Raw genomic sequence first — 23,520 nt, 5'->3', positions numbered from 1 at the left:
GAAATTTATATCTTTTGTTTTCAGATAATTAGAACAATATTGAACATACACATGGAAAAAATGAAAGGTCAGCTGTCAATTATTTTTTACTTTGTTTTATCATTTTTTATTTCGTTTCGCTTATTACACAAAAACAAGCAATATTGTGCTATGCAAGGGTGATAAAGGAATCCGCGGATCCTTAGAATTTTCGGGCATGATATCTTTATAATCTTATATTTTTTGCCACATATTCCTGTCGTGCATTTAGCATTAGCTGAAGAGTCGGGAGAATGTCAAGCTCTCTCTTAAATATAAATCTAATTTTTTTATATTTCAACGCATTCGAGCTCTGTTGGATATTAACATCACATTGATTCGTGCAAGATAATGATTGAATTAAATTTAATGTTCTTTAATGCTAAATGCGCGGTCAGAGGACGCAGGCTTTCAGGTCCCGTGAGTGGCTCGGAATTTTTAGCTTCTACGATCCTCATTGTGCAATTTTGATTATATATCACCAAAAGGAGCGCGAGCTACCAAACGTTGCATTTCTTCTTCGGATTCATCGGCGAGCCCAGTGGGCAGCTGAAAGCCTTGGCAAAGTCCTCGCTGTTTGACAGGGGACCCAGCACTCGTACCGGACCGGGCGAATGCACGCTGCTGCGAATCTTGGTGAGAGCATCCTCCGGCCTCATGGAACCGCACCAGATCTGCGCGTAATTGAGGAAGAACAACTGATCGTGCGTGAGATTCACTCCCGGCAGCAACGGTTCTTCGCCATGGATAGAGACCCATTTCTTGTAAGCCTAATATTTGACGAAGAGAGATTATTGTCGACTCCCTAAGTATGTTTCGAATATTTAAATTCAAAAGCCATACATGCATTAGTTGAATCAATGCATATTTTTAGTTCATTTCTTTTCAAATGTACAATTATCTGGTCTCTCTAATAATTGTCAAAAATTTAGTATCTTTGGAATGCACGTTGTATATTTCTATCATTTACCCTAAAGGATTGCTTGAGACCGCCGTTGTCGGCGATATTTTCTCCTTGAGTCATTTTACCATTGATGTATAGATTTATTTCCTGTAACTTGTATCTAGAATACTGATCCACGATGCATTGCGCTCTTTCGCGAAACGCCTTGATAGTGGCATTGTTCCACCACTGCATCATGTTGCCGTCTTTATCAAACTGACGACCCTTGTCGTCAAAGCCATGGGTAATCTCGTGACCGATCACTACACCAATACCGCCATAATTTAAGGACTTGGGGAAGTGCTGAGAGTAAAAAAGCGGCTGTAGAATCCCCGCAGGAAATACTGAAATAACACCAGCACAAAATGATTAATGTTTATTTATCAATGTGATTACGATTAAAGTTGCAGGCTGATGAGATCTCCATGTTTTTTAAGTCTAGTGGATCTTTAAACTATTCAAAATTACAAAGTGATTCTACATTGAAATTCCTAAATACTATTGTCGGATTTCTAAGTCGTGACAATAATTAGTCGCTGATAATGATGATTAATAGCTCTAATACACGCGACTGACCTATATCATTTTTGTTGGGATTGTAGAAAGCATTCACCACAGCAGGTTCAGTCGACCATTTATTCTTATCGACCGGCTTCCGCAACTTTTGCAGATTATGATAAGCATCATATTTAAGCAGGGCAAAGATGTTCTCCAGAAAGCGATATTCCGTTATGTTTAGCTAAAATTCAAAAAATCTTTGCATGCAATATACGAATTTTGAATTAAAAATTTCGATATAAAGAAAGAGACAGTGAAAAGTAAACGATAAAGAAGAATTTGAAATAGAATGAATTTGAATCATTTCATACGCAATAGTATAATAAAATTCAGTATTTAAATCATTGAAATGTATTCGTATGTTTCAGATTATCGAAAAAGATTTTTTTAATAACTTTATTTCTGATATTTTACTAAGATATAAATAAATCAGTATTTAATTTAGAATAATTTATATAAATTAAATATAATATTAAATAACTATATAAGAAATTAGGCTCTGTGTATAAAACATAAACTTAAATTTAAAGGCCATAAGAGCTAAACGCGGATGATAGTGCGTAAGTTCAACGAGAAAATAAGTTTTTCGTTGAAACTTATTTGTGTGCACAGGGCACAAATTTTCTTGGTACGATACCAAGCAAATTTAAATAATTCTCAATTCGAGAATTTATTTAATTATTATCCCTCTTTCCCCCCTGTAATGTTGTAGGCGAGAAAAATATCGGGCCGAAAGTCGCTGAATCGGGAATCGAACCCGAGTCTTTCGCTTGCCGGGCGACTGCTCTTACCACTGAGCTATTCAGACCCTTCAACTCGATACTTCTCGGTCGCCTACAATTATATATTAAATTGAAGAATAACGCCATCTTCCGCCGGCGTGAATTTTAAATAACTATATAAGAAACTACATAAGAAAATTTGTGCCCTGTGCACACAAATAAGTTTCAACGAAAAACTTATTTTCTCGTTGAACTTACGCACTATCATCCGCGTTTAGCTCTTATGGCCTTTAAATTTAAGTTTATAATATTAAATATAATATAATATAAATTAAATATAATAGTAATTAAATATAATATAATATAATATTAATTATAATATTATACAATATTATCGTAAAATATAGAATTTTTACCATCACATATTCCATAGAGAGTTCGACTGGATCCTTCAAAAATTCTGGATATCCAATTCGCTCGTTCATCGAGTCGGCCTTCTTCTTAGCCACCATCCGGGTCTCATCATCCATCCAATGATTTTCAGTCAACAGTTCATTAAAAGCCTCGCGAATCGTCCGAATCATCTCTAGAGCAGTCTCCTGAAAAAGACATTCCGACATTACAAAGAGAAGATATCAATCAAATATAGACCATTTATCATATCAATCTAATGTAAATCATTTTTAGAATGAAGGATACTTTACCTTGCTCTCATGATTAAAATTGTCGCGTATAAAAAGAGCCCCTACTGCCATTCCGAGTTTTTTGTTGGTCCATTCGACGCATTGCGACCATCTGTTTCTTTCGCTAAGAATGCCTAGCAGGATTTTGCGAAATTCAATCCGTTTTTGTTGATACTCGTTGATCATGTGAGGCATAATTGACATGACGAGCCGCCATAAAATATAGTTGTGTAAAGTCCTATAGAATTTATTCTCGATTGAACATTCAAAAATTCGCGAAATCCAAGATTCTCAAGCTCAATTAAATTTTACCGAAGTGTTATTATAATAATAGTCTTAATATCTATAATTTTATAGAAAATAGAAACATCAAAGGGTTGACAAATAGAAAACTTGGAAAGACTTTGAGAAAATAAAGAATCCAAGAATCTAAAAATTTAATTTAACAAAATAAGAGAATTAAAATTATAAATCCAGATAAAGGAAATTCTGTTTAAAGAATTATATTGAATGTCTATTTCTTTACCTGCGATCCGTTTTCGAGATGATACGGCCCATCTGCACGAAATATGGTATTGCGTATGTCACGACCGGTTCATCTTCGTCGATTGGCACGCTGATAAACTCTCGCAAGTAAACGAGCCATTGCAATTGCGGTACTTCTCGCTGTAATTCTCGCAATGTTAATTTCCGATAAATCGCCGAAGTATCATGCCTGTCCGCTTCCGGTAACGAAGCCTGAAATCACGCGGAATTATTATAACGAATCAGTATATTAATTTACATGATCCGCAAATTTTCTGGGCGCACATTATTTTAATTAAAAGATTAAATGTGTTTCTTAATTATTCCGAAAATTTTTTAGGCAAACTATGCAAGATTGCAATGAACATGGAGAGAAGACATACATTGGCAAGCTGTTTCTCTAAAACGATCACTCGATTAAATTCCTCAGCCGTCGAAAGAGGATTCGCACCAAGCAAGATAGCGACGTTCGTCATATAATTATGATAAGCCTTTAATTCGGCTTCGCTGTTCTTCTTCAAGTAATAATCTCTGCTAGGCAATGCCAATTGCATCTGGTCCAACTGCGTAAACGAATGAAAAAACATTGTTATATTTCCTTACAGTATATTTCCAGAAATTACATTTTGTTTCTTCTCCGAAAACATTTTTCAGACTAACACAAAAATTCTAGAAATAATAAACACAAATTTTCTCTTGCGAAAAGAAAAGTCAAATAATTTTCCAGAATATATTAATAAAAAGCAATATATATATATTTTATTGTTGAAATATCAATTAAATAAAAAAAATTTCACAATATGTATTAGTACAATAATGAAATCGTTACTCTACTTCGCTTTGAGTCGAACATCAATCTGATGGACATTGATTATCGATCGATTAGGTCAAAAAGCTCCTTTAGAAATAAATAAAAAGATTGCAAGATGTAAAAAGAAAAATTAAAAATAAATAAACAAGAATTAAATTCATTTATTTTGCAAGACAATTTTTCTCATGCAAATATATCTACAATTATTATGTTCATATTTAAGTTTTACGGTATTATATATATATATATATATATATATATATATATATATATATATATATATATAATATGCGTGTTTATATATATTTTAATGATTTTTTTACGACTTCTCTTTTACACTTTTAATAATTGCTGATATTTACATATAAGAAATTGTTTAAATCAAATAAATAAATATATGCATATATTTATATATACATATATTTGTTTATTTGATTTGGTATTATATAAATAAAATAATTATTAAAATAAAGCAGAAAGAATTTTTATCGCTGGATTTAAATATAAGTGTTAAGTTTTCCTACACAAAGGTAGCCAGTTCTATATTTGTGTGAAAATTTTGATAGTATGAGAGACGTGCAGATATGATCTAAACTTTCTTAAAATCATATTTAAGTTTTACGATATTACATATATATTATTTCTACCAATTTTACGAGACGATAATTATTTGATTGTCCAATTGTAATCATTTTTTCAGCAATATAATTTTGCATTTATCGAAAAAGGGAGATTACATAAACAAATAAATGTAACATGATTTTATCGTAAATATTATTTTATAATTTTGGAATAGAAAAAGTCCAGATGAGATTCAAACGACTCTCGTATGACATTTACGACGTTGACGTGTTGTATAGCCGTCGACTGACGGGGCCTTACTTTGCCGGCGCACCTGGAGGATGTTGGCCGAGGAATTCTTATCATCTGGCCCGACCCATTGTTCCAGCAACACACCCTCATTGTACTCGCCGCGTAAACGACCTAGAAGGACTTCCAGCGGATAAGCCGGCGGTTTCCAGGATGCTCCTACCACTGCCGGCCAGCCACCGAGATGCTGCAGGATCTTCTTTAACGGGGTGTCCCCGATCTCTCGTATGCGAGCTGCGTTTTTATATCATTTCGTTTTTGTAAGATATGCGAGACATACATCTCTTTCATACTCTTAGTTTACAGTAATTTTGCCAAAGGATATAAAGCCGGCTGATTGTCGAAAATTTATTTTCAAAGATTCTGTATCTCTATAGATTTTTTAAAAAATTTAATTCGAGAAAACTTAAATAATTTTAGATATTTCGATTCAGATATATTTCTTCGAACATTATCGCTTCTGGACAAAAGTTCTAAATTCATCAGAGATTTTACAATCGAATAAAAGAGAAAGGAAAGAGATCGATCGTTTTTCTCGAGAGAACATCCTGTATATCATTTATACCCACGGATATCCATACACGACCTGTAGAACATCTTCGCTTTGAGAGTGGCATTATTGTCGTCCGCATTAGGCGGCTCTTCGAGTAGGCGCTTCAGGATCACCTGCAGCTGATCGGCCAGTACCTCGAAGGTGCTGATGGAGCTTCGGTCCTCCGGTATCACGTGCAATCGATTCCACGTGCCGCAAGCATATTGAAAGAAGTCTACGCAAGGCGCCGCGGTGCTATCCATCGCTGTTAATAAACTCGCCGCTACATTGAATCAATGAAAACCCCTCTTGTTATTGTCACTCGATCCTTGATTGACTTATGACATGCGTTTACGTCAAAACCACTGAAGTCTGTACATATTGGAATGGCGAGAAAGAATAGCGAGGAAGATAACTCCAAACGTCATCTCTTTCACAGTACAACACAATCCAAAGTTTATTTTATATCCTATAAAAAATATATATGTTTAGTTTTATAATGAACGCGCCGACTCTAAATGCGCTTTCAATGCGTATGCATTTGAACAGAGAACAAAGCTATCCCCTGTTTTCCTTTCTTTTTCTGTTCCATTCGTTTTTTTTATGCGAGAATGATATGAAAAAGCGCATTATGTTGTGTATAGACTTCAATAATCAAGACCAATGATTTTTCATTAGAAATATACTTGATTTCATTTTTTTCTCCAATATATAAAATATTATTAAAATAAGATTGGTTCATTTTTAGAAAAATCTAAGTTTGTGGTTTATAATTTTTGCAATTTGTCAATCAAAGTCACGATTGATGCAACATGATCTTTAATAATTTAATCTGGAAACATTACAACATCTTTTATGTCTAGTTCTGATTATCAAATGGTATTTAATCCACATATACCTTGTATTTACTTATATGTGTCTCTTTATTTAAATTAATTATTATATGTTTTAAATTATATCATATCGTTTAAAAATAACATACATGTGAAAAATTAATCAACGTATATTATGCAGCAACATTATTATTAATAATATTCTTTTATTAATAGAATGAGGTGGTCAGTTATTAAAGTTGTTATCTGAATAATTTAAATGTTTGAGACATTTTATGAAAAAATGTCTCAAACCGATTTTAAAGTTTTGTGTTTCTTGAGTTATAAACCTTTATATTTGTTGCAAATTAAAATCTAGTAAATATATGATTTAAAAAAATGTATTAAATGAAGTAAAAATAATTAAAAGAATATAAGTAAATTAAAAGAGTGTACCTGTTCGGACGCATTCTTCCGTCATACAAACTTTTGGCTCTGAAAATAAAAATACAATAGAAATGTAATCATTATTTAAGATGTTCTTATATTTTTATATTTTTACATTTTATTTAATTTCTCTTTAGAAATTCTTTCAATTTCAAGATTTATTCAAATATCGCTGATAAGTAAGAAAAGATGAAACTTACGAGGCTCTCGGACGCATTCATTGGTATTTAACACCAGTAGCAGAAGTATGAACAGGCAAATTGCCAACAGAATGATCGCCAACACACCGAGCAAACGTTGTCTACTCGCTGTCCCTCTTCGTCTTCGTGTAATTGAGGTAGCACGTGTTATACCAATTGGCCTTTGCGGCTTGACCGAATGTTGGAGAACAGATGTAGTGGTACCGCCGCGTGGACCATAAGTCACCTAAATATAATCGATCAACGTAAAGCAGTGCAATTTATATTTTTCTTCAAATCAAGCAAGAAAGGGGGAAAAAAAGTAAATAAATAATGCTTTTATTCGCCGATATTTTCGAAAATATTCGTTTGTCACGTTTTACTTGTTCCACTTCTTTCCCTATACAAGAAAAAGTTGTCGCTCGCCGAATGAAGGTATAAACACGCCTGACCTCCTCCCACATACATCCCTATCTTTACTGGAAGAGAGTTGCCATCAAGGGAAATTACTCTAATCATAGATACAAATACTCGAAGACGCGACGCCAGGAATATTGGCAAAGATTCTTAGGGGACACACGATACTCTGGAGCAACTTAATCATCGAGATGATCCTCGTACCTGAAGAGGATTTGCAGTGGGAGCACCGTCCTGACCAATCGATCCTGATCCTGACAGATCGGCTGGCTGTTCAGCGACGATGGTAGTGGTTCGTAGATATCCGTTGTTTCTTTCGGACTTCATCCTCGCCTCGCTGATCCTTCGCGGAATACCCTTTCGATGTGAGCGGCAGGTAGCTCTTGCTCATCGGAGAGACAGTTCGCGATCCGCGGCACGGCCTTCTCGCGAAGCCTGCGGAAAGTGCAGAACGCGGGAAGGAGATCTCAAGAGCTCGCAGGATACGCAGAACGAACGCTCCTTCGCCTGTACGTGTCTTCAGGTTACGATGAAAACGGCGCGGATGTGCCGCGGTCCTTCGCGAACGCCTTCAAGATCCGCGGTGCGTTCGCGTGCCCGCAAAGTTGCCATTGCCGGTCAATCATCATCCCTCGAAGCAGATTTGAAGGAAGAGCGAGAGCTCTTCCAATCGATCATCACGCAATAGTCTAATTCTATAATCTAGCTAGAAGAACACACATTTTTTGCTTCTCAGAAAACGTTTGATGTTTGCGCAACATTTACGATATCTATAATAAATCTATAATTAATGAAAATATTGTAGAAATGATGTAAAATGATTGTAGAATAATGAGACAGCATAATATATCCTGTCTTATGTTAGAGTGAAGTTGATTGTATATTAATGATTATTCTTTTTAAAATATTAAGAGACCCGATCTAAAAAAAAAACGAGTAAACGTAATATGTAAACATTACGTTATGTAAATGACACAAAAACGAAAAACTAATAGAAATTTAAAAAGTAATTCCAAAACATTTTTCATTGCATAAGCTTTCAGTTAAAACATGATCGGGTATTAATAAAAGCCATAGAAGCTGTATTAATTGATATTCATATTTTATGTTTGTATCTAATGATATAAATAGGACAGCAAACTGCATTTCTCATGAAACATTTTACGCTTTTAACATAAATCTTTAATATACATATATACTTCTCTCCTGCATCGTAGCCCAATTAAACAGATCTATTAAAAAACTATTAATAATAAACAAATCTGTTAAAAAACTATTAGAAGGTTTGAAGAAAAATCACCGATTTTACTGTAAAAATTCAAGATGATTTTAGAAATCACATTAAAGAAACAAGATATGGAAAAACAATTTTTGTATGTTTCTTGTACAATGCATTTTAAAAATTATACAATTTTGAAATTTCGTCTAGATTTCCATTTAAAAAAATATTATTCATAATATCTTTTTCTCAACCAAAAAACTTTTACACATATTAATAATGCCAAATAATTTTCATATGGATAACTTCTTTATATTTTTCTTTTTACGTGTTTACGAAATAATCCCACGTGTCTACTTAATCACATATATTATATATAAAGCTTTTTAAATTTATATATATTAAGTATATATATATATATATATATATATATATATATATATATATATAAATTCCTTTTTGATATAAATTTAAAATAACAAAGTATTGTATATCGCAAGTATTTACATACTACGCTGTAAAAATCACAATTTTTTTTTATATTTTTAATTAGCAACATTGAACTTTATAATATATTTTGTCGTGAGTAAAAGATCTATTAAAATATAGATTAACTGAAGAAGAAAATTTCATTAGCTAATTATACATCAGAAACTCGATATTCCCAATAACTTGTAAACTTCCATCGCTTATAACTTAAAAGCTATTTCAACTTTGATACTGAAATAACCAGGTTTTTTTCGCATATATATTGAATTAACATATTAAAGAAAAATACATCCTACATATACACATACCAATTATTTCAAATAATTATATTAAAATATATATTAACAGAAAAAAAAAGATTTAAAAAATCTTTACATATTATAGAGAAAACAAATATAAGATGTTTTTAATCTATTAATTTCGATAAGTTTTAGGACAAATCACATTGAACGCTTCGAGGGATTTGAATAGTAACAATAAGACTCGCATGACACTCGCATTTATCGATAATAATACCTTGCATAATTAGCAATCGGTTTAACGTTTATTATGAGAATTATTGAATCAAGATCACACTTTCGACATAATTTATTCACTGCGATAAACAAGGAAGAATTCCATTAAAACGCGACGCAAAGATCTCAAGCGATGAGATCTTTGCAGCAGGGCGAGTTCACGTTTGTAGCTCGTGTACAGAAGCAACAAGCGTCCTGCGAAAAACTGTCAGGGGTGTCGATCGAAGCCTCCACCGTCGGTGGTGGCGCGATACCGAGAAGAGAAGACGCGAGAGAGGGTGCATCGAGAGGGGCAGGCGAACCGCCACGCGAAGGTACGCGAAGGGGGGTGCTACTGAGGTCGGGGGGAAAAAAACCGGTCGATGCTGCAATGCAGCGGTGGTCTCGGATCCGCGCAACGGCAATGTCTCGAAGCTGCTTGGGGATTGCTTTATGCAAGAAGGGGATGAGGGATTGAGGATGCAATGTGCGACGATAGAATTTGTCCAACGTATATAGAGGCCCCTGCAAGAATTATATATCGGACAATCAAATTTGTCGAGAGTATAGAGGATCTTGCAGAATCTTTACTATCAAAAATCTTTCCTTTTATTGTCATCTTTCTATTTTGATTAAATAAAAATTGAGATTAAATCAAATTATTAATCTCAATTTTTATTTAATCAAATTATTAATCTCAATTATTGTTAACAGAAAGATGACAAAATTGATGCAAGATTTGTTGCATGCAATGATAGAATTCTAATATAAATGTACATATATGAAATATAAATATAAATGTAAATATGAAAAATCTGATAAAATCAGAATTCTCTCTTATATAAATCTGTTAAGACTTTTTCATGTTTTTCTTTTCTTTCCAAATTTAATAGCTTATAGAAAAATTTAAAAAACAGTCGCGTCATCAGAAATCACCTCAAATCATCAACACGATGGATCAATTACAATGAATATACGATAATCGAAGATCTTTTTAAAAATGAATTCTCTTTTCAAAACAATAAAGATTACCTTCAAACTAACATGTGGCGATTCTATTTGTGATTTATTGTACGTTTTTTAAAAGAAAGAAAAAAAACATATGTACTTTTTTTCAAAATATATTTTTCTAGACAGTTTCTATATTTTTTAAAAATATATAGAGATACTGAGAAAAATTTTAGATATTTGCAAGAATATTGATTTTTATGAAAAAAAAGATTCGTCATATGTACATAAATTATTCTATTCACCAATGGCAAACATTTAATTTTTTTTATAAGTAATGGAAGATCTTATAATTATATATTTATATATTACATTTACAAGTTAATTATTGTAGAGAAAGTAAATGAGTTACTTTATGCCATGTATTATTTATTTATCGATTCATACATTTTTAAAAATTGATTTACATTTCCAAAAAAAAAATAAAACATTTGATTTCTATTATTACAAGACTCGGACGTAAAAACAATAGATCGATATACAATCTCCCAACGGGACTTTGAAATCGAAAGAATACTGATTACGTGATAGTTTAAACGGTTCCGGCATGTAAAGATGCTCGCTCGGGACTACATATCCATGAAAAATTGGATAATATCGAAGTTATACAATAACAGATTTCTATGCGGATGCGTGTAACACAGATTCCACGAATTATAACGACGAGCGTCTCGGTCTTTGCGCAGGTCTGTGACAATATTCCATGATTGCGTTTCAGAAAAACGCCGAAAATATGCGAGAAACGTCTTCGTGAATTCGTCGCTTCAAAATTGATTCGGGAAAATTTCGACGCATCGCGCGTTCCTCAGCCGGAAGACGAAACTCGCACTAAAACGCGGCGTAAAACTCGATGTGTTACGAGTCAAGAATGTGCCGAGAAAGACGTAAGATTAGAAATTTATAAATATACGAAGCTGCAAGAGAGACACGCAAGTTCGCAAGCAGTTCGAAGAAAGATGCATTTAATAAAAATAACAAAAAATATGTATCACATTGCACCGAACACAAGTATTTCGACTGCGTTTCGTGTAGTCTAGGAACGAGCACATAAGAGTGATCGAATCGAGCAAAAATCGAAACTACTCTCTCTTTTCCTATAACATTACGTACTCTTACATTCGTACGGTGACTTAACGCACTGACAATGTAATCATTTTTTATTTAATGAATTTATCTTGATCTCGTAATGCTTATTTATTATTCAATGCATTCATATAATCTAATAAACTTTTTTAATTTTTATTTATTTATGACGTTCTAAACCAATTTTATAAAAATAAATTCGACAATAAACAATGGCAAAAGGACTATTAATAAAAGAGCCCGAAGATGTTCGATTGAAGAAATATATTACTGCTGGTAATAATTAAATCGATTCAAATCTTACATATTTAGGCAAAAACTCGGCATGCAAATTTAGTATTTGTCAAAGCGTTAAGTTCAATATAATTTGAAAGAATAGATAGAGTACGTTCTCTATTGTTAATCTTATAATGCATAACGGCAAATAAAAAATTAAAACGCATAGCCTCAATGTATGTCTCGACGATCGTGAAATCGATCGATGATGATTACACACTCATTGCTCAGCAACAATTCAGAGATCACTGCTTCAAAATGCTAATTTTTAATACATTTAGTAATAAAAAAAAACTAAAAGACTATCACATTTATGTAAATGTGTTTGTTAAAACACAAAATTGCATAATCAAGATTAAATTAAGAAATGCGTTTCGCGTTAAATCTACGAAAAATGCTATCTCATTTTTGAAGTGTCATTAAATTTTATGACAATTATTAATGGTGGATCTACATTTTCAAAAGTCTAATATTCCTGACGGAACTTTTCTAAAAAATATTTCTAAAAAATATTTATTATATGCAAGAACTTTTCTAAAAAAAAAAGTTTATTTTAAGAAAAGAAAAATATGTACACACACATATATATATAACGAATTTATATAATTTTTCATTATTAAAAAAATTAATATAAAAAGTTATATTAAAAATAAGTACATATAAAAAATATATACCAAATTAATATAAATTTTACTTTAATTATGTATATATATAATAAAATAAAATTTAATTATATACGCATAATTAAAATAAAACGTTATATACATATATGTATATATAATTATTATTCGATAAAACAATTAATTGGATTAGATTTTAAAATTGAAAAGATAATTTCAATTTCTGAAGCAATGCTTTATGATACAACCAAAAAACTTGATTAGTATTTCAGTAGATCCGCCACTATTTATAATCTGTTATAGACATAGCATTTTTTATTACATCTTCTGCATGTAATTGTGATGTAAATTTAACATACAGTTCGCTAAAGCGTTAGGATAAATTCCCAAAACCATATCTTGATATACGAGGTATAAATAAAATAAAGATATAATAAAGAAGAGTGATTCCCTAATTGTGCTTTTGTGTAGTTCATCAATTCTCATGCTCGTTTACTTGGATTTGACGCGTCGAGAGCACCAGGAAGCGGCTCTAACTAACATCGATAGAGTGCTTAGAAAGTAATGCATTATAACGAGTTTCGTTTTTTTTCTTTTTTTTTAATACCGGCACACTGTTATTCGTTTCGACCGGCTCAAACAGACACAACAACGAGCACAAGGGACAGCGAAAAATTGAATAACCGACCTCTCGCGCGATTCGTCGTCTGATCGAATTAAGCCGTGCGATAATTAATCTACGATCGCGAAGCCTCTCTCGTCGGCGCGCTCATGCACACAATAATACGCATAGACGAACACGCAACGTACATACATATACATTTTACAATTCGTTAATTTTGACATCTTTAAGTGAGACGGTTATTCGGCATTGTATATGTATTTGTGTGTGTGGGTGGGTGTGTATGTGTGTATGTGACATGATTACATCGACGAAGAAAAATATTAGCGCGTATACTGTAGTTTTATTCGGATGATGGTTCAACGTCGTAAGCAACAACGAGTGAGACTTCAGTGCTAAACTTCGATGTCATCCCGTCGATTTTACATCGACGACATACGAGAAGGAAGAACAGGTCCAGTACGTTCCTCTGCGCATAAACCCGTTTTCCTTATGTACAGTACAACTATGCCGGGAACGAGATTCGTCCTCGAGATAATAGGGACGACCACGTCTCGAGGTTCGCTTACTCGCAAAAAAGAACGTATTACAATAAGACGATTATTCCACTCACGAGGGAGACGACTTCTCTTTAGCGATGGTGTAACATTGAGAATTCTAACAATTTCTAGACGCGCGACGCGAAAATATAGATCTTTTTCGATGGAACGTCTCGTTAGATCGGATTCACAACGTCCAGTTACGTTATCGCCAAGGAAAAGTCGGGAAGCAAAACGGTCCAGAAGACTCAAAGCCTCTCGCTAATATATTTCCTCTCCTCGACATCTCGGATTACATCTCTGCATATAAAACATGTATTACATATATGTGAAAATGTACATGTATTAATACATGTATTAATTAATTAATACCGGCTAGCGATTATTAATCATTCGCGCCGAATGTAATAAATTACACGTCACGCATCGAAGCTTTCGCAGACGAGGAAATGTAAATGCTATTAAACGTTTCCGTTCCCTTTGAATCATCCTCAATAACTATAACAAAATTATTTCGTTAACAGTTACTTAAAAAAAAAACACGAAAATCTGTCGTGCATCTTGTCTCGAAATTCATGCGAATCCTCCTAAGATCCCGGAAACTTGGAAATCTTGAAATGCCCAGGTTTTTCGAGGCCTTGAATCCCTGGATCTTTCGTTCTTTGACGATCACGTGATATCATCGTAACGTGACGGGGCGCAATTTCTCTCCATCAGCGTGTACATATGACGATTACATATGCACGCACACGCACGCAATTATCGGAACTAGGATATCGTTCTAAAGCTCCATTCGAAATCACGAACATAGCGACAATATATAATATACTGGGCCCAGTTGTACTCGCGAAGCCCTTTACGAAAGAAAAATTTTCAGGCTTGATTATGGACTTTCGTTTCTCGCTCACATACGGCTCACGTTGCTTACATCTAACGCTGTTTTCGTTACGCGTGAATACGATCTCGATAGAGGAATGCGCGTGTCTGTCTAGCGACACATCGTCTTCCCTGTCCCCGTGCATTCTCCCCGATGATGGGAAGAAATCATTCGTACGGCACGAACAAAACGCGATGATCGCCAACATCGGCGTCGGCAGGTACGATATAATAATCGGGAATATGTACGAACCGTGCGTTTCGAAAGTAACGCAAGTGCCTGAATGTTTAATTCAAGTAAGATCGATCGACACCGAAGATGAGCGTGTCTACGGAAACTCATTAGGCATTATTACTCGCGTGCGCGTTTCCTAGGATTAATAGGATCTTCGTGTGTGCTTGGTATACTTAAATTAATAATTTATCGAATATCTTATTCGCATCATCGTCATCATCAAAACAAACGATTCGTATAAAATTGCAGAGATAATCTGCCTTCGATCGACACTACGCAATACTTTTCGGCTTCTCTAGAATCGACTCGCTCGACGATCGTGCTTCTGGCCGATCTTCCTAACGACAATATGCTACGCTCATTCCCATCGAATGGAATGGATTGTAGGTATATAATACTTTGCGTGTTTGTATATAAGTATATAATATGACAATGTTCCTCGATGTTACCGTGTTCGAAAATATTGGAGAGCACCGAACACAAACGCATGAACAAATTAATGAATACCTCTCTCTTTGTTCGCACACGAGGGCGTATTCGCATGCCGGCCTCTTTCCATTCTATCTTCGCTTATACTCGCGTGTTTATATACGTGTGTGTATGTGTAAATTATTTCTTTTTAGGAACTTATACTACTCGTGGCCGCTGACGGTGACCCGACGACGACTGTTTCGTTCGCGCGGGTTCGACAAAATGCGTCTCCGTGTCGCGTGTCCGTGTCAAAATCAAACTATATACATATACATATACATACTCGGGTTGTACTCCGATAATGTTGTGCGATCTTGATTTCAGTCGACGATAAATTAAGATTTTTCTCTCTCTCTCTCTCTCTCTCTCTTTCTCTCTATTATATAATTTACCTAAATACGCGCTTGCTTCACCGTCAGCGGCAGATTTCATCTCCGAGCGGAGGAGGAACGCCAAGACCGCTGCATAAAAGTTGTCTACCTGCGGTGAGTCGAGAGGACCAACATTGTCTATAGGAAGCCGGCGAAGCGTGTCAGTAATCATTTGGCGCGTCAACGCGGTCGCACGTGTCTCCGGTCTCCGCATCTCACTGTGGAATGTCGAAAGACGGAGCGGTTTTTGTGTAAAGGGAAAAAACTCTCTCCGCGCTAGCCACGATTCCGCGTTATTAAGAGCCATGATACACGTATATGCGTTATTGATTGACGCGAAACGGCTATGGATCATATAGTCAAACCTTCGTGTATCGCGGCTCTTGCAGGACGCGCGCGTCTGATTGCTGGCCGAGAAGAAAAAAAAAAGAAAAATAAACGTGCGTTGCAACCCACTTAGAGCGCGCGATCGAGATGAGCTGGTCGGGTTGTCGTCTGCCTAGTTAGACCGGGCTATCTTGTCGAAAGATCTCGACAATCTCTCATATTTCCTCTCTTTCTCTTTCGATCCGATGCCAATAATCGACGAATTTTCCGTCGCGAGCGTCGAGGTCACCGGCTCCGTCTCGAGTCTCCGAGGAATCGTCCAAGTTTCATCGATGCGCGCGCGTGGATTTCTGATTCTCTTCAGTCCTCTCTCTCTTTCTCTCTTTCGATTTTGTCCTACTTTCTATCCATACTCGCCGATCTTCATCCACTCTCTCTCGAACACGCTTGTAAGATTTTCTACTTTATCACAGATGTTTTATTCTCGATTTGTTTTATAACGCCCTGTCTATGCTTACAGCTCACTCGGTAACATTCGATCAGGGATTCTCGTCTCGTTCCCTATATTTGTTGTTCGTATGCTGATGCGCTCTCGATATATATTTCCCGTGTTGATCTTACTCTCCTTGTCCCTTGTATAGCCAACACGTGTTATAATCACAGCTCTCGGTCTCGCCATTACGCGCAAGAAGACACGATCACACGCTAAGGCCTGCCTTAGTACAAAAATATACATTCGCTTCTTAAAAAATAGATCTTAGCATTCTGTACTGGCTAGCATTCGTTTGATATTTTACAGTATTTTGATTCTTGGCAGGCTGCTTTAAAGGGTTTAAGTGTATAATATCGGTTACGAGAACCTCGCCGTCGAGTGAGCTCTCTCAGGGCTTATTCCGATCTAAACGCTAGCTTGTGCACCATCCCTTTATTTTTGTTTCGCTTTCGCGACGCGCATATTCATAAGTATTCGAACGACTTCGAAGCGACGAGGCTAAGATGGAAAGAAAACGCGAAAAGGAGAAGGACATTTAAAATACGCGAGAAATTGAAGAAAAATTATCGTGTTCAACAATGGAACATATCGATGAGTTTTGCAAAGAAGCTTCTTTTTTGCCTTCCATCCCTCGCCTCTTTTTTTTTATGAATATGGCGTCGACTACTCTTGCGCGACAACGTGCAGCTCGCTTGACTTGTGTTGTAATATACACCTCTTTCGGCAGGTTCAGTCTTATACTTGTGGTTTTGTCGTGTTATCATACACGTGGTTATTTAGTTGCGTTGTGCCCGCGTCAAACGGCTGCACGATTGCCTTCTACGATATTACTTAATACAGAGGACTCGCAGAGATGGTACTATCATATCACTTGATTTGTTTCTACGATTCGCGGATATATCCATTATTACATTCAAACGCGTATTATCTCGCTTCGCATTTTCGATTAATTTTTCTCGTTCTTTCTCTATTCGCACGCTATTAAACTTGCTCACGCGCAATTGTCACATGGCTTTTTTTTCACACTTACATTTCTCTCTCTCTCTCTCTCGCTCATTTATCACACTCATACGCTGGACACCGCATCCCCGAATATATATTTTTTTTCTTCTTCTTCTTTACGCGAAATTTCCGTTCGTTTGAAGGAAAAAACGAGAAGAAACGTAAAATTACACTTTATAAAGTTTTCGTCCTGTCCCGCACAGAATCGACGTTCAGCGAACAATTTATGTTAGTACATTACGTCCGCGTATCGTACAGTAATAACTACGATTCTCATGGAAACCCCTAGTTACATATTTCTCTCGTTTCGCGTTAGATTTTTTTTCTCTCTACTCTCCTTTTGATGTAAAAATATACACGCGCGGAATACGAAATGAAAGGGCACTTGCACGAGCGTGATATACCTCAAGTTCGTAGCCGTTGTCCTGGCGAACGCGTATATATGCGTATACGCACGTTCGCGAGGACGCAACAGTTATAAGGTGATTATCTCTCTATGGTGGATGTCGCGTGACAGATTTTTCAATGAATTCACCCTTACCGCGACTCAGGTACATATTAAGGCCCGTTCATCTTGTATAACAGCTGGTCGTTTGTCGAAAAGAAACGTTTTTTTTCTTCCCTTCTCTCTATTATATATTGTTTCTCATCTTTGTTCCGCTTTGTTTCTTTGCCTCTCCGCTTTTTCTCGTTACTCGTTTTCTCTTCGTGTATTCTTCCGCGCGCGATTCCGCGTTATTCGCGCGTGTATCCAGTGTCTCGAACGCATGGAGATGTATGTACAGAAACCACATATAAAAAACACAATATTACACATGACTACAAGTTACGATACACGATAATGTAATATATAATTATACAAGGGCTCGAAAAAAAAAGTAAATAATCTCTCGAAATAGTAAACTGTGTGTATATACGGCTGCATTTTGGTATTTTATTTTTGTTACGGATCGCTCTGTCTCTCTCTTTCTTTCTTTCTTTCTTGTAAATACATTCTCAAAAAATCGTCAGCGTTAATTGTACGACAGAAATAGATGCGCACTGCGTCCGGATGTTGACGTGTTTAAAGTTCGACAGATAATACACAGTTATACATACATATACATATATATACGATTAGCGACTAATACCTTCGATTTTACAGATACACACTTATATTCGTGTGTTCATCAGCGGTCGCTAAGAGCACGGTGAGTATAGACAATTATATATTTAAGTATTACTCACATTCTCGATTACTATTTATTATCACCTGTCGAAAGCTATACATGAACAGGCTGTATTTCGAGCGATTTTTTTTTTTCATTCTGCCCGCGCTTGTTCTACATCAAGCCGACTTTATTCGGTGCGCATACGTTAACATTTATACAAAAGCGTCCGATTGGTCTTGGTATTAAAAATAACCTCGGATCGCTATATCGATACTTCGCGCTCTTTTGTTGCCGTTTTCTTGATACTCTTTATATTCGTGTGCGCCGCTTATTTAACTCTTCGCGAAGTTTTACTACAAGTTTGACTTTCGCACGTCATGCTCTTGGCGCTCGCTATTATCTAACTTCCCAGAGAATTGGAAAAATATGTTGTTGAACGCGCGTTTTTTTACTTACATATGTTTGGAATTTTGTTATTCTTTCCAATGGAAGATCACAAGATCCGAACCTCTTCTTTTCTCTTCGACGTGCTGCAGCTTTTTCTTTTTATGCTGGATAAAAGCCCTTTGCATATTCTTGCTTCAACTCTGCTAAACTTTAGACTTTTTTAAAACTTCTTTAAAAATCCACAATGCAGACTTTGCGATCTTGTTCATCAGCCATGTCGTCTTAATGTACAGCTCTCTTTGACCAGAATAGTATTGTTATATAAAATGTATTCTGGCTTCTTTTTTAATATTGATTTTATGAGCGATAAGGAGAACTATCGCTCTTAATGCCTTAATACATGTACGCATGATCATTCCTAGCATTACTTTGTCTCAACATCAAAACGCGATTCATATGGTTTTCCATAAGAAGAAAGTTACAATACATATAAATCATCGAAGAGATCGTCTCTTTTAATTGAAGAGATCGTCTCATTGTTTGCAAATGTGTCGTAATTTGCATTGAATATACCATCAACAAGTCGGAATAGATCTACTTGACTATAGTTTATCACATTGATATACGAATCGACAAAAATATCGTAATCGAGGAGAAGATTATATGTGCGTTTAACTCTCTATATCTTTCATTGTACCCAGTAGAATTCTCAACTCGGCGAAACGATAATGTCGTTGATAACGAGATTCAAACTTATTCGCACGTTTCATCTATAATTTCTCATTAAACAAAAAAAATCTCGTAGAAGAATAAAAGATGCAATTCGATAACATTACTTGTGAGAATGTTGATAGTCTGGAAACGATTGTTGAGTAATCACACTGAGTAGAAATTTTCCTCGGTTGCTCACTGAGAATTATTTCTGATCATTGAGAACCAATGGCATAATTACTTCTCTGCTGTCGCCTTTGAAAGGATCCAATATCACCATCGGTAGCTCCGAGTCGCTCAATGGCATCCAATGTAAACCCATTATATCTCGGATTTCCTATAAATATTAATAATTAATGATATATTAATAAATATTCTTAACATTTTAACATTCTCTATTTCAGCTTTGCAATTGTTATTTCTTTAATTTTACAGAATAAATCATCAAAAGTTTGATATAAAAAAAGTTTCACTTTACTTTAGTGAAATTGTTTATACTCACGTGCGTGATACTTTCAGCTGTGTGCCATGATTTACTTTCAGATGTGATATCACTTTTTGCGAATACCAATAATTTAAGAGTGTTGCCTCTGAGACGCGCGATAGCTAATAAATTCTCTTGATAATATTTGTGACCTAAGAACACCACCTTTGTAAGTTTAGTACATTTCCACGCCACTAATACCAAGGGATCTGGACTGTGTATAATAGAATCATATATATATTATATTTTAGCTGAAGAAAATACAGTAAAGAAAAGTGCAAAGATATTTCTTACCTATTTGGATCATTTGGATCAAATGTAGCTGGCATCTGTTTCACACGATCTATCGAGTCTATCCATGTCAATGATCTCAGTGTGTGCGAATACCACATTGATAATCGAAGCAATGCCCTGTTATTAACATTTTCACAGAATAACACTTTCAAATGCGTCAGTGGCATAGCAGGACAGAATATGTCGGTATGTAAAACCTTAACGCCGGCATAAGAATGTATAAGGTTGAGCCTTAATTCACATTGTGGACTGTGAAAGAAATATTTTTTTATGCATGTTTCTTTACTGGTATATATTATTCTTGTTACAAATTAGACATAATTCTAATCTAATATGTCTAGCTGGTGCAGCAATTACTATACAACTTACTTCTTTTGACTAAACATTTGCCAAGCTGTATTTGTTGTTCCCGGATAATCGTTTTTCCAGCCATGTACATGAATCACAAGTCTTTGCATACATCCATTGTCTAACGCTTTTAATAAAGAATCACTGACAAACTCATAATCTAGAGTCAAGACAGATAATCTGATAAACGAATTAAAAATAGTGTTATCGAGCTCGAAAAAATCATAATAATCAGGGTCATCCTTAACAGATGCCAGACTAAGATGCGTTAGATGTTTGGCATGATGAAGACGAAGAGGTTCCAAAATTACAAACATATTCATTATCAACTCTTCCGAGCATCCTAGACTTAGGGCCTCCAGGTAATTAGAAGTCTCGATAATATTTGCTATAGATTCTATTAATGTGAAACGGTAGCAGTTACTGAAAAATAAACAATATAAGTTTATCAAATGTAATGTATAAAGCTGGTTTGTATATTGATCAATTATTGGTCAATTTATCAATACCTGTCATCTTCGTTGTCAAAAGGAAAGTCGTAGGCATTGCTATTAAATTCCAAAAACAATTTTCTCAATTGTTTATTATGACTTAATTGTTTCAAAAGCTTGTACGTTTCACCCACATAATCAATGTGAATGGGTTTATCCCAACGAATCGTAGCTTCGTGTACACTCAAAGCAAAATAATTTGCCAAAGACCTGTAATAAAACATACAGTATACTGTGCAATTTTTAATGAATATATATGTATATATAAATGAAAAAAAAAGCTGATTCTACAAACCGAGCCCACAAAACACTGTCTTCATCTCTGAACACAAAAGTGATTTTTTTCCAAAAACTTGGATGGAACAGAGTGTACCTCCAATTTCTGCACACCTGCACAAATTGAACAACAAGCCTACTAAACAAACCTTGTATTAATTAGCATAAATATTAATTAATCAATATATGATATATTATTATAAATTGTTATGTATAATGTCATAAATAAATTGTTATAAATAATTATACGTGAAGATTATAATTAATAGGCATTTTACTATATTCAACATAATTATATTAATAATAAATAATTTTGACGCATAAAAAATACACAATGACTTTTATTGCATATCTAATATAAGTCATTTTTTTATTATATTTAAAATATAAAATTTATATATAGAAAACATTTTTCATCTTGAGTCATTGCATCAGCTTTTTTTTCGAACCACATTAAAGACGTAATTTTTTATCATATATAAATATAATAATAAAGTTTGTCATTATAAATAATCGTGACTTTTGATATTTCAAGGCTAGATATCCACTATTTCGCTACTACTTAATAGCATAAAAAAAAAACGTAACGAAACAAGTCGTGAGTCACATACACAAAGATCGTGTATCAAACTCCTAACCACGCAAGCAATGCAATATGTAATGTCAAACGTGATAGTGGATCCTCTCATTGGTATGTACCTTCCATCGTATATAAGAAGCGTTCTTGTGATTGACACGCGACTTTTATCGGCCGGACAATGTCAGGTCAGTTTACAATACAAACGATCGGGACACTGAGAGAACGAAGAAAAGAAAACACAAAACTTTCTCTCTCTCTCTCCCCCCTCCCTCTCTCACTCTCTCTCTCTCTCTCTCTCTCTCTCTCTCTCTCTGTCACTCTGATCTTCCCATCTACTTACCTGGGAGGCTCTTATTCTGGTCTCGTGTGACAAGTACGAGAATATCTCCTGCAAGATAACGCTGGGCAGATTGTTCCAGGACGGGCCGTGGTAATCCTCTTGCGCCATTTCTATCATACGATTCGCAGACTTGTAGGACGAACAGCTGTTTGCCGCATTCAGCGAAGACAGCTGCCCCTCGCACTTTCTTGACGTTGCCTCCTCCGTCGCCGCGACCCCGCCGTTCACCGTCGCTGCCGTCGTCGTCGTCGTCGTTGTTGTTGCGGCGGCGGTGCCGCTGGCCTTCTTGTCGGCCCTGAATCTCTCCAATCGCACATCGAACGTCCCGTCGCAGGCGCGCATCATATTCAACCAACCGAGCGGTTCGAATCGCGATCCATCCGCTACTACGTCGTTCGACCCGTTGTCGACTGCGACCGCGCCGGGATTTACAGAAGAGACGGGCATATACTCTGGAATGGAATATGCGCGCCAGTTCCCCCCTCCCTCTCCCCCTCTCGCCACTACCCCCTTTCAATGTTTATACCCCCGACTCTTGCGCGATAGCGACCTCCAACAACGCGGGCTCGCTCACTTTCGCGCTCCAACTGTCACCTATCCGTCTCTTCTCCGCGTGTTTGTGTTGTGTATCGCGCACACATGCGTGACATCACGCACGTGTGTGACACGGTCGGCTTCTCTTACCTCGATTAACCCGTGGTATTTCCTTTTAAAAGATCTATCGCAAAATAAAAAAATGTTCGAGATCAGGGCATTCTCTCTCTCTCTCTTCCTCTCTGTGAGAAAAAAAATACATCGAGTAATTTAAATATTATA

The 23,520-nt window shown here is 35.5% G+C and overlaps 2 protein-coding genes across 6 annotated transcripts; both read right to left on the bottom strand.

The window, feature by feature from the left end:
• Positions 1 to 96: 96 nt before the first annotated feature.
• Positions 97 to 19,383, bottom strand: LOC145971169 (neprilysin-1). Of its 4 annotated transcripts, none has more exons than XM_083098545.1 (13): positions 19,250 to 19,383; positions 7,722 to 8,223; positions 7,122 to 7,347; positions 6,931 to 6,969; positions 5,700 to 5,945; positions 5,156 to 5,364; positions 3,833 to 4,012; positions 3,451 to 3,662; positions 2,946 to 3,162; positions 2,658 to 2,840; positions 1,538 to 1,700; positions 989 to 1,305; positions 97 to 788 (listed from the first exon to the last, which is right to left on the bottom strand). In XM_083098545.1, exons 2-13 carry the CDS (start codon positions 7,842 to 7,844, stop codon positions 516 to 518), a joined length of 2,388 nt encoding a protein of 795 aa, XP_082954671.1. In that variant the 5' UTR covers positions 7,845 to 8,223; positions 19,250 to 19,383; the 3' UTR covers positions 97 to 515. The 4 variants fall into 4 exon arrangements, with proteins under 4 accessions (XP_082954671.1, XP_082954673.1, XP_082954672.1 ...); XM_083098547.1 differs by lacking the exon at positions 19,250 to 19,383 and adding an exon at positions 9,742 to 10,336 and having other exon boundaries at positions 7,722 to 8,287; XM_083098546.1 differs by lacking the exon at positions 19,250 to 19,383 and adding an exon at positions 9,742 to 10,336.
• LOC145971170 (F-box only protein 33) lies at positions 11,076 to 23,178 on the bottom strand. 2 transcript variants are annotated; one of them, XR_014438789.1, is made up of 8 exons: positions 22,705 to 23,178; positions 21,804 to 21,898; positions 21,527 to 21,718; positions 21,039 to 21,440; positions 20,670 to 20,918; positions 20,394 to 20,589; positions 20,017 to 20,228; positions 11,076 to 19,477 (listed from the first exon to the last, which is right to left on the bottom strand). XR_014438789.1 is itself a non-coding variant. In XM_083098549.1 (7 exons), the coding sequence occupies exons 1-7, from the start codon at positions 23,149 to 23,151 to the stop codon at positions 20,097 to 20,099; spliced, it is 1,713 nt and encodes a 570-aa protein (XP_082954675.1). In that variant the 5' UTR covers positions 23,152 to 23,178; the 3' UTR covers positions 11,076 to 20,096. The 2 variants fall into 2 exon arrangements, 1 of the variants encoding a protein (XP_082954675.1); XM_083098549.1 differs by having other exon boundaries at positions 11,076 to 20,228.
• Between the last annotated feature and the right edge of the window lie 342 nt (positions 23,179 to 23,520).

This window comes from Camponotus vicinus, unplaced genomic scaffold (genome assembly GCF_025532165.1).
Source record: "Camponotus vicinus isolate PSW18456_S1 unplaced genomic scaffold, iyCamVici1.0 SCAF_4, whole genome shotgun sequence".
In the NCBI taxonomy this organism is placed as follows: Eukaryota; Metazoa; Arthropoda; class Insecta; order Hymenoptera; family Formicidae; genus Camponotus; species Camponotus vicinus.
The sequence above is the reverse complement of the archived record's forward strand: the minus strand, read 5'-3'. Positions and strand labels throughout refer to the sequence as shown.